General features: G+C 45.1%; 1 protein-coding gene across 3 annotated transcripts in view; it reads right to left on the bottom strand.

The window, feature by feature from the left end:
* Window positions 1-13,915, bottom strand: part of PRR16 (proline rich 16) — a 160,912-nt gene that overhangs the window by 118,071 nt on the left and 28,926 nt on the right. The window contains exon 1 of one of the 3 annotated variants that reach the window (XM_082191631.1): window positions 7,228-7,941. The exons of 1 other annotated variant lie outside the window; for it this stretch is intronic. In XM_082191631.1, the coding sequence (XP_082047757.1) occupies window positions 7,228-7,410 (183 nt within the window). In that variant the 5' untranslated portion in view covers window positions 7,411-7,941. Of the gene's footprint in view, window positions 1-7,227; window positions 7,942-13,915 lie in introns of those variants that run through there. One more of the 3 variants, XM_082191630.1, reaches the window with a different exon arrangement.

Here is a 13,915-nt window from a genome sequence, read left to right as displayed (position 1 = left end):
ACAGAGGTATTGGATGAAGTGGAAGAGGGTAAATAGTGGAATTCAGTTCAATATTTAAGGTTAGTCTCAATAGGGAATGGAGACTCAAGGGTTAAGATCCTAAGATCTTATATACATTTTTCCTTTTTCTTGCAGTAGATTCTCACAAAATGTCTTCTTTCACAACAGTTTTCTTTTATTTTTTACAATAATTTTTAATCTGGGATTTATGTAGAGTTTGATTGACATCCTCAGTTGTAGACTGAAGTCTGCAGGAAAGCAGGTCACATGGTGGAATTCCCATTCCCTGTTTATTGAGGAGTGTTGTGTTGCAGTCCAGTACAGTTGAGTGGGGGGGGTGAGCAATCAGTGCTTCCAACTATGGCACTGGGCCGTTGCCATAGCAACTGGCTTGGCTGACCTTGCGCCTGTTGACTTATCTCATATATGTGCTCATGAAGGAAATTTAACCCTTTCCTCTATGTCCAGTTCCTCATAGACACCACAGTTAAGACTCAGCCTCCTCAATAGGCCTTGTTTCTCAGAAGTATTCTCTGCCCTATACATGACCTTTCTAGGAGGAAACCTTCAAAGACAAGTACTTCCCGAAGCATTGGCATCTATCTGTTTGAGATTTAAACCTTTTTCAAACTGCTACACCATATCCCAACTCAGATTATCCTATTGGCATTCAAGAGATATGGGTTACCTATGGCCCACCAGATATTGCCACAGGTCTCATCATTCCTAATCACTCCCCATACTGCTGGGGGCTGATGCAAAATGAAGTTCAACACCATCTGGAGGGCCACAGGTTTCTCATCAGTGGTTTACACTGCAACTTAGAAGTCAATGCGATTGAGTTCAATTAGGTTTATGACAGTCTTAGTAACAGTCAGAATGTAGTTGGAAGCAACACTTTATACACGCAATTATAAGTTACAGTATCAAGATTCCTTTTTGTGCAACTATGTTTAAACTGTGCCATGGCTCTCCTGTAAATCAGAACTCTCCAAACTTTTCATGTTGGTGACACACTTTTTGGACATGCATCATTTTAGACACACATCCCTTTCCAGCCCCAGGAAGAGTGAGAGAAGCGACAAACCTACATACTGCAACCGACACACTAACATTTCATGACACACAGTTTTTTAAAGCTCTGCAGTAAATTGTGAACATCTTTCTGTAGCTTGGGGATTAAACGTTCTGCTGCTCCCCTGGCCTGTACACCCCTCTTGTCTACAGCAGAAATGTCTCTAGATCAGTTCCTGGCATCTTCAGGTAGAAATGTCTCTATATCAGTTCCTGGCATCTTCGGATAGAGCTGGGAAGGACTTAAAACACCGAAGAGCCACTGTTAGTCAGTGCTGACAATAATTAGAAGAATGAACAGTCTGACTTAGTATAAGACAGTTTCTTACATTTCTAATAAAATGATCGGTTGAAATGGCTGTCTGCCTTCCTAATTATCTGCTCACATCCTGGGTCCCAGTAAATCCCTTCATCGTTCTTGTGGAATGCTTCCTGGCAGTACAATTGTGCCATTTGCATCCCAAGGTCTTCAGATCCCCTTTTCCTAGCTATTAATCTATGTTCAGGGTTGCTGTGGAAGGAAGCAGACTTTCCTTCCTTGGAGGTTTTTAAGCAGAGGTTGGATGGCCATCTGTCATGGATGTTTTAGTTGAGATTCCTACATAGCAGGGGGTTGAACAGAATGACCCTCCGGGTCTCTTCCAATGCTACAGTTCTATGATTCTATAATTCTATGATCCCTCCTTATCCTCTACCATGAATATGCAATGTGCCATCAAAATCAAATGACCTTTTTAAAAGGGTGTCGGTTCACTTCTTTACCACGTGGAAAAGCAAAAAGGAAACCATACTTCCTGTATGCATTCATGGGTAGGTAGGTACCATTTTCAAAATTGTTCAGTGGAACCAGACATGTTTCCACTTTAAAAGTACAGTGGTACCTCAGGTTACATACGCTTCAGGTTACAGACTCCGCTAACCCAGGTTAAGAACTTTGCTTCAGGATGAGAACAGAAATTGTGCTCCGGCAGAGCGGCAGCAGCAGGAGGCCCCATTAACTAAAGTGGTGCTTCAGGTTAAAAACAGTTTCAGGTTAAGTACGGACCTCCGGAACGAATAAAGTACTTAACCCAAGGTATCACTGTACAGCTAACACATTTTTAGAAGGGAAAAGAAGAGGGAATTATTTTGAAGGTAAAGATGAACATCTGTCCAGCTGCAATGCACATCAACAGAAAAACAAAACAAAGTAAATGCCTGAATTATGGTGACTCAATATGCTTTTAAAAAACATAAAAATCCCCTAAGCATTCTCTTGTTGATTTAGGTTTGGATTCAGAAGCCAAGTGCCATTAAGCTAGAATCCTAAAGACAAGGAATTAAGTCCATTACATTCATAGGAACATATAATAAATCAATAAATGAGTATAATGGAGTTAAGCTATATACAGAATGTGCACATCAATATTTTAATGTGCAAATGGTCTTAATGTATGTCAGTTCTTAATTGGCCAGAAGTATGAGGCCACCGTCATGCCAGGCCCCAACCCCACTGTCAAGTTTACATGGCAATCTGGATTAAAGAAGTCTCCATTTCATCTGTCATGGCTTTGCTGGGCTCTTCAGATTCAGAAGACTCCCTACAAGGGCAGCCAACATCACTCCTATGTTACAGAACCAGGCAGCACACACAGCTCTCTTCCAACCAGATGTCTAAATTTCTGGTGTTACTTTGCCTGAAGCTCACTCTGTCACAAGTGTTGCTACACTACTATGCTAAGTGGTACCACAACCAGGGATGTTAGGGGTGTTAGAGGAGGGGTAGTACCTCTGGTGGGGGGCATATTGTGCTCCTTCTGGAGTAGTTTGTCCACCTTTGGTCTCCATCCTGCACTCAGCTCTCACCTATGGCTCCTAGAAGCTTACAGCATGTGACAGTGACCACACCTTGAGAACGGCTTCAACTGGCCAGCTAAACCAGGTACAGGTATCCAATGGGTCTCAAACTCTCAATAACGTAGGGACGTCTTCTCTATGAACTATGGCCCTGAATGGGCTGATCCTGATTCCTCTCAACTGTTAGGCAGAGATGTTATCATTACAGAGAGAAGCAAAATGCCCTGATGATGTTCTATGCCTGAACTGAACAGTATTTATTCAGATCCACTGAAGTTAATGGACAAGACTAACTGAGCTTTTAATTAATTTCAGTGTACGACTTGGTTGATTACCCACTCCCACAGAATCTTGATTTCCAGTGGGTGGTTCGAAAAGTACTTCCTTCATTGGGAGAAGACTCCCCGGTTCCAACTCAACTTCTTGAACATAACAGAAGGGCAGCCTATTTTTTAAAAGAGTAAAAGATGTGTTTTTTCACTTCCAAAGCCAGCTTTTGGGGCATGGCCTGAAGGCACAGTTATGCTACAATCTTACTGAAGCTAAACTAATCTGCGTTTGTTGCCGAGATGGGAGGTCACCTGGACACTTTACAAACACTGTGTCCCTGACTTCCATGGAGGAAAGTGGACTGTAAATAAAATATAATATGTAAATGCAAAATCTGGAAGTTAAGACCACACTTCTGTTGCTGTCTTGCTTGTGCAGCAAGAGGGTGTTGTTGTTGTTTTTTTAAAAAAAGGAAAATTAGTCAGGCACTTCAGGATTTCAAAGAAAACATAAGACAAGACATGAGCTGTGAACTAATGAACAGTGTTCTTTATCTTCTCACAGTAACTAGCATTTTTTAAAAAAGGAAAACATGCTGCTTTAGGTGCATAAAGTTGTCATTACAAGCTGTAGCCTTTCCTAACAGGCGCTGTAGCTTCACTTCTTCCATGAAACTATTGCAGCCATAAACAATTACTCTTAGCAGCAAGCAGCAAAGGCCACAAATTATTGTTCATTGTTGTTGTTCTCAGAGACGCAGCCAATGATATTAAACAAATCTGCTTACCTAAAACCAAGAGTTCCACTTCCAGAAACAGAACCAAGTCTGAGAAAATAAGGCACTCTTCCCGGATCCTAAAATACTATGAACTATTGTAAAAGCCACTGACTCCTTGAAATTTAAAGAGAATCTTGATACTGTAAGCCAAGGGGAGGGCAATCGTTTTTTGCCTATCAAGGGCCCCATTCCATCAGGGAAAATATGTCAAGGTCTGCATGCCATAAAAGGGTGGAGCCAAACTCAAGTGATAAATGCAACCTCAGACCAAAGTGTTCTGGATTAACTAACCCAGAAAAAATATAATATTGGCCTTCTTTGATTTTCACCATGGCTACCTCAGATTAGAATTCCCAATTCTGTTCAGGTCTGCTTAGAAAGAAGTCCCACTGCATGGGATGCAGTTACTTTCCATTCAATGTTCAGAGTGTTTTTATTAGTATTATTTGCTTATTTATTTATACCATTCATTTGTGGACTGCCTATTCATCCAGTTCTGATCAACAAACCAATGCAGCTCAATCTATATCAATGTATATTTCTCAAACAAAACACTAGTCTGTTCAGTTGTTCTGGAGGAGAAGAGGGGGAGGGAACCGTGCTCAAAGGCAAGGAAAAATAAGAAGGAGATGAGCAAGAAGGAAGAAGGGAATTCTGATGGGACAAAATGAAAGAAAGAACAGCTTCAGAAGATATAAAATGAGGTTGGAGGGGGGAATATGAGGCTCCAATGCCACAGATTGTATACCTGTGTGTGTTTAAAAATACCAAACACCCACAAATACTTGGAAGGCAGAATATGCACATTAAGATAACAAGCTATTGGCATATCTGCAAGGAGAAATGTAGCGAAAGTGGAGTTGGTAGGGTAAAAAAAGGATATTTCTGATCCTTCATACAGCTTTCTCCAGGAAATGAAAATTTGTTTCTGAGCAATTTGTTTCCCTTAGGGGAAAAAAAAATCTTGTTAAACCTCTATGAAATTAGGAAATGGGGGCAGGAGAGAGAGGGCCTTGTATAATGTAATGTACAGGATTACAAAGCAACACACACGTGCTTCAGACTTGAATTTCAGCTTCTAATCCCACCATCTGTCCACCAGTTGTGCCACACACGCACACACACAAACTAATAAAGATCTGAGGAATCTCCAAAATGGACAGAGAAGTTGTGTTATTTGAATTGCAATGTTTTGCTTCTTCAGAGCATCCAACACAGTAATTGCATTCTGCCTGCAAATTAAGCTATAGGAGCTGACATTTGCCACTGGCTAAGGAAATATTGCATTGGTTCCTAAACTATATGAGACAAATAGATATTTTGTGCACTGGCTGTGTTTCAGGCCTGAAAAGGAAAATCCAGACATTTCTGGCAATTATATTTCCAAATGTGGGAAGTGTCTCTTGGTGTTTGCAAAACTGGTCCATTCTCCACCCCTGATACCTTGAGAGTCCTATCCTATATATGTTTACTAAGAAGGAAATACCAATAACTGGGACCGACTTCCTAATACGGGTTATAGCCTCTGCCTAATAATTCTCAAGTTGTACCAGCAACTCATTTTTTAATTCACTCTTGTAATTCAGACCTGTCCAACTCAGTTAGCAGCTTCAGGATGCTGAACTCCAAGTTTATAGCATCAAACAAGAGGAATAGGAACTAACAGCCTGCTGCTCTCCACAACCTTTCTCTCGGAGCTACCAAGATCCCAGCTCACCCTGTACATATTTCTCTGATGAAGACGAGGGGATGCAGCCTGCTGAATTTTGACAGTTGTTGATAAAAAATATATAAGCACATGGAGATTTCTTCTGATTCCACTGAACTAAAAACACCATCATCTGTCACAACCTGTAACCATCAGTACGAAAACAAAAGGTCCAAGTCTTATAAAAGTCCATTTTAGAAAGAAAAGCAGCCACCACCTTCAAATTCTATGAAGATCACATCCAACCATTCTACTACATGAAGTTTGGGGAAATGATGCCGATGAAACTATGTTTGCAATGAAAAAGCAAATACAAATGTATTTAGATCACAGTGTTGATGGAGTCATCAGACTAAACAGACGAGTTCTGCCTTGTGCCTGCAATGTAAGGATTGCGGATCCTTAAGGCATTGAGGATCACCACAGTCAATTCCTGCACAGAAGACACCATCTGTGTCGAGGCCGTGGGATCTGGGAAGGAAGCAGGAGTATCCAAAACCCAGCAGAATCCCTCCCAGGCCTAGACTGCCAGCTTTCCCTGCCCCCTTCTCTCCCTGCAAGGAATCTCCCCTTTTGCTCTACGCAGGAACTTTACTTTGACAAGCTCCAAGCGGCGACGTCGCCCCAACCTCCTAAAAATAACAGCCGGCAGAAGAAAGCACAGAAATAACCACCCTCGGGAAAAAAGAGGGGAGGGGAGGGGAACCAAAGGCGTGAAGCGGCGTCGCTGCTGTCAGGGAAGGAAGCATCTCCTTAGTTAATGCAATGACTAAACGCTAAATCTGGAGCCCAAGATCTGGAGTGGGGAGGGGAAGCAGGAGAGGGAGGGAGGGAGGGAGGGGAGGAATGCCCACACAGACCTTTACGCGGAAAGATGGAGAGGCACAACTCCTCCTCCTGCCCCCTCCTCCCCGCCACTTACAAACCAAACTCTGGAGTGGGCGGAATAGGGGTGGGTGGGTGGCGCCGGGCAAAGCATCGCAGCCTCTTCCTCTCCCCCCACGTCCCAAGCTACTCTCATCCGCGCCCGGGGATGGGTTTGGGGAGTCCTCTCGGCTGTTCATAAGTCATCCCAAAGAGGTGGGCAACCCCAAAGCCTGCGCGCCGCCCCGTCTCGATCACACACACACACACACACACACACACCCGCCACGGAGGGTTAGTAAGATCAAAGAGAGGTAGCTTTCTTGGCGCAAGGCGATCCGGCATCCCCGAGCCCCGCGGAGGCAGGGTAGGAAGCGACTGGCTGGGCTTCTCCATCCCCACCCCACCCCACACACAGCCACCCCGTCGCTCCCAAAGACGGAGCCACTAGTTGATCGCTCGTGGTGGCCAGGCAAGACTCGAAAGTGTAACAAGTCTGGCGCAGTCCGGTCCACGCTCTTCCTGCCGCCTGTCACAGTTGCCCAAGAGTTGGGCCGGTCCCGCCTGGGGGGGGGGAGGGGCCGGACTCTGCCCGATCCTCTGGCGCCTTCGGTCCGCAGGCACACAGATCGGATCGGAGGGGGTGGTGGTGTTTATTCTCTTTTTTTCCCTCTCCCCCACTCTTTCTCCCTCTCACCTCCTTCAGCTCCTTAGCCACGTCCTTCAGGTCCCCCAGGACTAATTCCAAATCGTCCACGATGATCTTGATCTGCTCCTTCACCTTGGCTTTGGAGGCTGCCGGCAGCCCTTCGGCCGGAGACGACACGGACGACGAGGTGGCGGAGGAGGAGGAGGTGTTCCCCTTGGACTTGGCGGACATTCTTCGGCGGGGAGCGCCGGGGAAGGAGGGGGAGAGCGCGGCAGGCAGGCAGGCAGCTCAGGAGAGCTGGCTGGCCCTCGAGGGGCCACGGCGCCCGTCGCCGTCCCGCCGCTGAGGGGCCCCGGAGCTGCCGCCGCTGCTGCTGCCTCCGTGCCGGCTGCCCATGTTGGGCTCGGGACCCCAAGGCGGCGGCGGCGCCACCACCGTCGTGCTCCGGGCGCGCTCCGCCGCTGCCATCAACGCCCCGGCAACTGCACTAGTGAGCGAGGGAGCCCGGGCTGCAGGCAGGCGAGCGGACGGGCGGGCGCTGCGCCTGCGCCTGCCTGCTGCCTGCTTCCCTCCCTCGCCGAGCGACACAGACATGCAGGGCGCTCCGCTCGCCCAGGAGGCGGGCGGGGAAGAAGGGGAAAACAACAACCCCGCGGGGCTTTTTTCCCACCCCCCTCAGAGCCCTCGCCACATGCCTTCAGCCCACAAATCCCGCCTAATCCTCTCGACGGCGAGCGAGCGGCGCTGGACGGGATGTTGCACGGAGCGCGTGGCGCGGGGGGGGGGAGGGAGAGGGAAAAAAAAACCGAGCGCGGCTCTTTCTCAAACTGCCTCCCGCCTCTGAGGGGAAACCGGGGGTGGGGGCCTTGCGCGCGCGCGCGTGTCGGCTCTAGAACCCACCCGCCCCTTGCGACGGGATGGTTTCGCCCAGAGTCACTCTGGAGAGGCCTCGGGAGACTGTTCATTTCCTCTGGCGACGCGGGGAGAGGTGTAAGTGCGTAAGGAGCCAAGGGAGGCGGAGGAGGAAGGAGGCGGCGATCGTCCCTGCGCAAGACCCGCTGCTTCCCGCCCGCGTGTTTTGGTTTGTTTGTTTTTTAGGGGGAGGGGATGGCTCCGGTCTCGCTTGCTCGTTGCGCGCGCTCCCCGCTTAGATCCATTGGCTGAGAGCATCTTGCGAGTGGATCGGGGCGGAGGAGATCGCAGGCTCCCTTCCCGCGTTTCTCTCGCGGCGGAGAAAGGGGGAAGAAGGCGGAGAGGGGAAATGTTGGACTCGTCGCCCAAATTTGGCGCCACGCTTCTCCGTTTCCCCCGGAGGGGCGGCCAGATCGCGGGAAGAACTGCCTCTAAAACTTCTCTCGATGCCAATGCCGGGATCGCGAGTCAACAGCTCTGCGGGGGATCCCACTGGCCATTATTATTATTATTAGTATTATTAGTATTATTATATCCCTTAGAAAAGGGGAAGGGAGGAACAACACTTGCAACAAGGGCGTAACCGGGGCGGGGGGTGCAGCTGCCTCCCATCAAGCAAATAAATAAAAATCCTTAACTAACCCAATTGTGTCGCAGGTATCTCGGTTCTGCACACACCCACCCCAACATAAAGCCTGCCCCCTTCCCAAAATAAATCCTGCCTACACCCATGATTTGCAAAGAAATTCAGGAACAGGGCGAGATAAAGAAGACCCAGGCGTGGGCAGGAGGACAAGTTGCCCCCTCCCACAAAATCAAGTAAATAAATATGCACTCTTAACTAAAAGCAGAAGTTGTAGAAAGATTTTGACAGATTTTTTTCTGAGCACTCAGGGTAATTCAGCTTTTCTTGAGACGTTTCATACTGAATATGCTAGACAAAGCCAGGAAGAGGATGATGACAGGTGGGTTGTCCTGCCCTGCCACACAACATAAATCCTGGCTATGCCCATGGACCATAGGAGCCAACTCTGAGGGGTCTTCACCCCCCCAAAAAAATATTTGAGGGGCGCCACCACCACACTCAGTTGATGAGCATTGCCATTCAAATGGTTTGTGTGATCGATTATGCAGGGTGGGGCTTACCTGCCCCCACACCAATATTTTATTCAGGTTGGCACCCCTGCCAGTCTTGAAGGCTGGCCAGTCACATTCTGTAGGTTACAAATGACATTTTGGATTCCTATAAGGAGCCTTTTTGGTGGAATTTACAAGGAAATGTTGGCTGCTGTGAAGGCATCAAAAGAGTAACTCTAGTCTTGATAGTAGCCACGTGAAAGCCCTTGTGATGTTAATTCCTATATGTCCGAGGTTCCCAATGTGGGGCACACACCCCACAGGAGGGCAATTTGATTTTTAAGGGAGACAATTCGAGAATGAGTTATTAACAGTTAATGGCCTTTTAGGCTTCCTCCACATGAATAGGGGTTCACTTTTTGAATAATAAGAATTATATGTCACGGGGGGGGGTGGGCATCAGGATTTTAGAGATGCCTAGGTGCGGCATGGCCAAAAAAAGGTTGGGAACCACTGCTATATGTGAACTATAAGTGGAGGAGAGATAAGAAAAAGTTGGTCAATGTTAAAAATGGGTAATATAAAAAATGGTGCTATATAACGAAGGAATGGCAAATGAGATGCCACCGAAAAACTGTGAGGAACATCTGAAGTGCCCTGATGAGAACTACAGAAGGGGAAACTAGGAATCTGTGTGTGCAAAGAGGAGAGATACAAGTGGAGAACAGGACAACAGCTTCCAGGAAACTGGAAAAATACCACAAGGAAACAGGACCTGGATAAATGAAATTAAACAGCTGTTATAGAAAGATAAGAAAATGCAATGGGGAAGTTTGCTTCTATCTTAAAAGTACCAGGACTTCAGAAATTCAAGGAAATGGGAGGTTGGGATCATTTATTATTATCCTCTGTGGGGTTCAACCTTTTCTCCAGACATAACAAGATGTGTGTGCAGTTGTCAGAGAATTACATTATAAATGATTGTATTCAGCTTCATCACAAAATCCTGGAGAAGGGTCTTAGCTCAGTGGTAGAACAAATCACTTGTAGGCAGAAGGTCCTTGGTCCAATGCTGTCACATCACCAAAGCTCCCACCACTAGCATCCCCTCTGAATTTCTGAAGACGCACAGAAGAGTCACTACTTTTCAATGTTGAGAATACCAAATAAGCTTCCTGTGTTCCTAACAGAATAGTTCTGTTTAGGCAAGACGGCTCAGTAACCAGCACCTTACCAGATGCAAAGAGCAAATTACTAAAATATTATCAACATTAAACATTTATTGCCAAATTCTAGTTGTTTTTTTACTCTTGCACAATCCAAAGAGGCGTTTTGGAGAGCAGTGGCTTGTATTGATTTGTAGTAAAATTGACTGTAAAAGACTCTTCTGCATGTCTGCTGGGGCTCGTGTATTTTTTAAAAAAGGTTACAGTTGCATAATTTTGGTTCTCAGTAAGAGTTAGTAAATTTGCTACGTTGTATTCGCGGTCATCTTTAAACAACTATAGTCGTTCTGACTGCATCGAGTTGCCCCAAAATCCCCCTCAGACACTAATTCCATCACTGAAAATTCAGACGTATGGCAACCCTAAATCAGAAGTAAATCCCACAAAGGCTTCAATCCTTTGCACCTAGTTAGAAGTAAGTCCTACTGAACTCAGTAGAGCTTACTTCTGAATAGATATGTATAGGATTTTGCTGCTGCTTCAGTATGGCTCTTTCCCAAGAAAGTATGAATAATTGGGTGCAATTCTACTGACTAATATATTTCATTAGATGACTCCCGTCATTATAGAGCTGGTATACACACACATACAAAGACAGATGTGCATATTTCTGAGGCAACCTATAATTCCATGTTGAAATTCCGAGTAGCAATTTGAACACAAAACAAACATTGAAAAATATCGGTTGATTCGTTGACATTTTTTTCTGATGCGCTCGAAAGATCTTTAAAGGACAAAACGGCTATGACCCAAACTGCCTTCCTGCAGATTGTCTTACAAAAGGCGATAGGAGAGTCAGAACAGGCAAAAGAAAGTACATCACGAAGTTTAACTTTGTGATTTGCCCCCACAAGTTGTAGCGGCAGCTTTAAACTTGTATGGCTTTAAAAGAGGATTAGGGAAATTCATGGCGGATAAGTCAACGGCTACTAGCTATAAGGGGTGTATTCTGGCTGTGTGTCAGAGGCAGCATGTCTCTGAATCCCATTAGATTTGAATCACAAGACAATACTGGACTAGGTAGGCATTAGGCCTGATCCGGCAATTTCATTATTGGGTTCCTAAATGTAGCAAAAAGCTCACCCAAAAAATCTGTTTAATGAACACTTGTAAGTATATCTTGTACACAACATACCGTTAACAGCTGTGATCTCATTAGCTTACAGGAGCTAAGCTAAGCAAAGTTACTGCTGATCAGTAATTGGATGTTTGAGACACTGGTAAAGCAACCCAGCTGATGAAGTGTTTGTTTCAGTAGCTTCTTAGTTGTCACTTTTACAAAGCAAGAATCAATACTGCATCTTGCAGCAATGCTAATGAATCATGTCGCTGCCAGAAACTTTTTCTGAAACCTGCATGTGCGTAAGCAACCCAAACTCCCTGTTTTCTATGTGGGTGATTTTAAAATAAAATAATTATTTTTAAAATGCTTTGGAGCAGTGCACAGGACTTCACAATTAATCATGATATATATTGTATTCAGTGCTATTTCTCTCGAAAAAGAGGTGCTGGAACTCATCATGAATGCCTCCCTTGTTCTCTTATAATGGCAATGGCACCCACTTCAGAGGTGCCAGAACTGAGTTCTGGTGAGTTCCAACTGAAAATAAGCCCTGATTGGTTTAGAATTATTAGTATAAATTTTTGTATAAGGGATGGAAGCAGCCATTTACTTATTTTACCACACTTTTCTAGCTATTTCTTGAATCTCTGCTGAAAGATCCACTCATCCTGGCAGAAGGTAGAGTTTTTTATGCAGTAAAAATTTACAATAAAAAAAATCAATAAAATTCCACAATTTGAAACAGAAGAAAGATCTCGAATGGACTGTATAAAACTTGCCAATGGATGATTCTTATATTCTTGAGCTATTTAGCACCATTAGGTAAGTACACTGAACCAAAATGGATCTTACATTATTTAAAATGAAGGAGGGTAATTTTTGTTTTAAAAAGGCTTCTTTGAGACCTACATGGGGAAAAGTGGGAAATATTTTTTATTTTATTTTTACTAATAGCAGCAAACGGGTTTCCTTTTCCAAATGCTATTTGAAAAGGACACAGCTTCACCTTAGGACAAAGGTAAAATCACAAAATACTGAGGGAGTAGGTAAAAAAAAGAAAGGTAAAGGATCCCTGGACAGTTAAGTCCAGTCAAAGGCGACCATGGGGTTGTGGCACTCATCTCACTTTCAGGCCGAGATCCACAGACAGCTTTCCGGGTCATGTGGCCAGCATGACTAAACCGCTTCTGGTGCAACGGGACACTGTGATGGAAGCCAGAGTGCACAGAAACACTGTTTACCTTCCTGCAGTAGCGGTACCTATTTATCTACTTGCACTGGCGTGCCTTTGAGCTGCTAGGTTGGCAGGAGCTGGGACAGAGCAACGGGAGCTCACCCCGTCGCGGGGATTCGAACCGCCGACCTTCTGATCGGCATGCCCAAGAGGCTCAGTGGTTTAGATCACAGTGCCACCAACGTCCCTTTTCCAGGGGGAGTACCAGAGGGTGGCAATGGCAGAATAGCCCTTTTTTAATTGAATGCATGCCCCAAGGATGCCTGTTTGGCACTTTGGCATAATTTCACCACAAGGTAAAGACATTTTTGTTTTCCCAGGCATTGGGCAGCAAAAATTGTATGATATTTCACTATTGTTGTTCTTCATATGCTTATGTGATTTTCTGTAGGGAGGGGGTGGCGCTGTGATCTAAACCACTGAGCCCCTTGGGCTTGCCAATCAGAAGGTTTGCATTTCGAGTCCATGCAACGGGGTGAGCTCCCTTTGCTCTGTTCCAGCTTCTGCCAGCCTAGCAGTTTTTTCAAGATGTTTGCAGGCAAACACTAGCTCCCTCGGCCTGAAGCGAGATGAGCGCCACAACCCCATAGTCAAGTTTGACTGGACTTAACCATCCAGGGGTTCTTTACCTTTACCTATGTGATCTTCTCATTTGTAGCTTTATTTGGTTACATGTTAAGGAATCTGTTATTTTGTAAAAAAAAATAAAAATCCTGATTTGACTTTACTGTAAACCACCCTGAGCTTGCGCAAAAGGCGGTATGTTAAAACGTCTAAATAAATGCTGGAGACACAAAGCACTTGAACTCACATAAGAGTCCGCAAGATATAAAAATAAGTGTTTCATTGTGGTAGCCTTAAAGAATTATAAGCATCCAAAGACAAGCCCAGAAGAATGCCTTATCAACAGTTCATTGACGGGAAGTCTTGACAACTCAAGACAGAGCATCAGCCTAATATATTAGTAAAACATAAATATCCCTGAGTTTCTAAAAGTGTCAGGTTTTAAATAGCTTATGTTGGAGCCTGAAGGACCATGAATAGATTAACTCTCTTATTTCCCAGCTTTTAAAATCTTAATACTCTATCATAAAATATACACTGAAACATCTGCTTGGAAATTTGGCAAAATATCCTGCTTTGTGTTGACACAACAGGTACCTATTTATGCCCCATCCAAATCCTCTTATTCAGAGATGGCCATTAGGTGGTGTGAGGAAGCCA

Source organism: Podarcis vaucheri, assembly GCF_965113315.1.
Source record: "Podarcis vaucheri genome assembly, chromosome: 11".
NCBI lineage: Eukaryota > Metazoa > Chordata > Lepidosauria > Squamata > Lacertidae > Podarcis > Podarcis vaucheri.
Note: the sequence above shows the minus strand (reverse complement) of the source record. Positions and strands in the feature narration are given on the sequence as shown.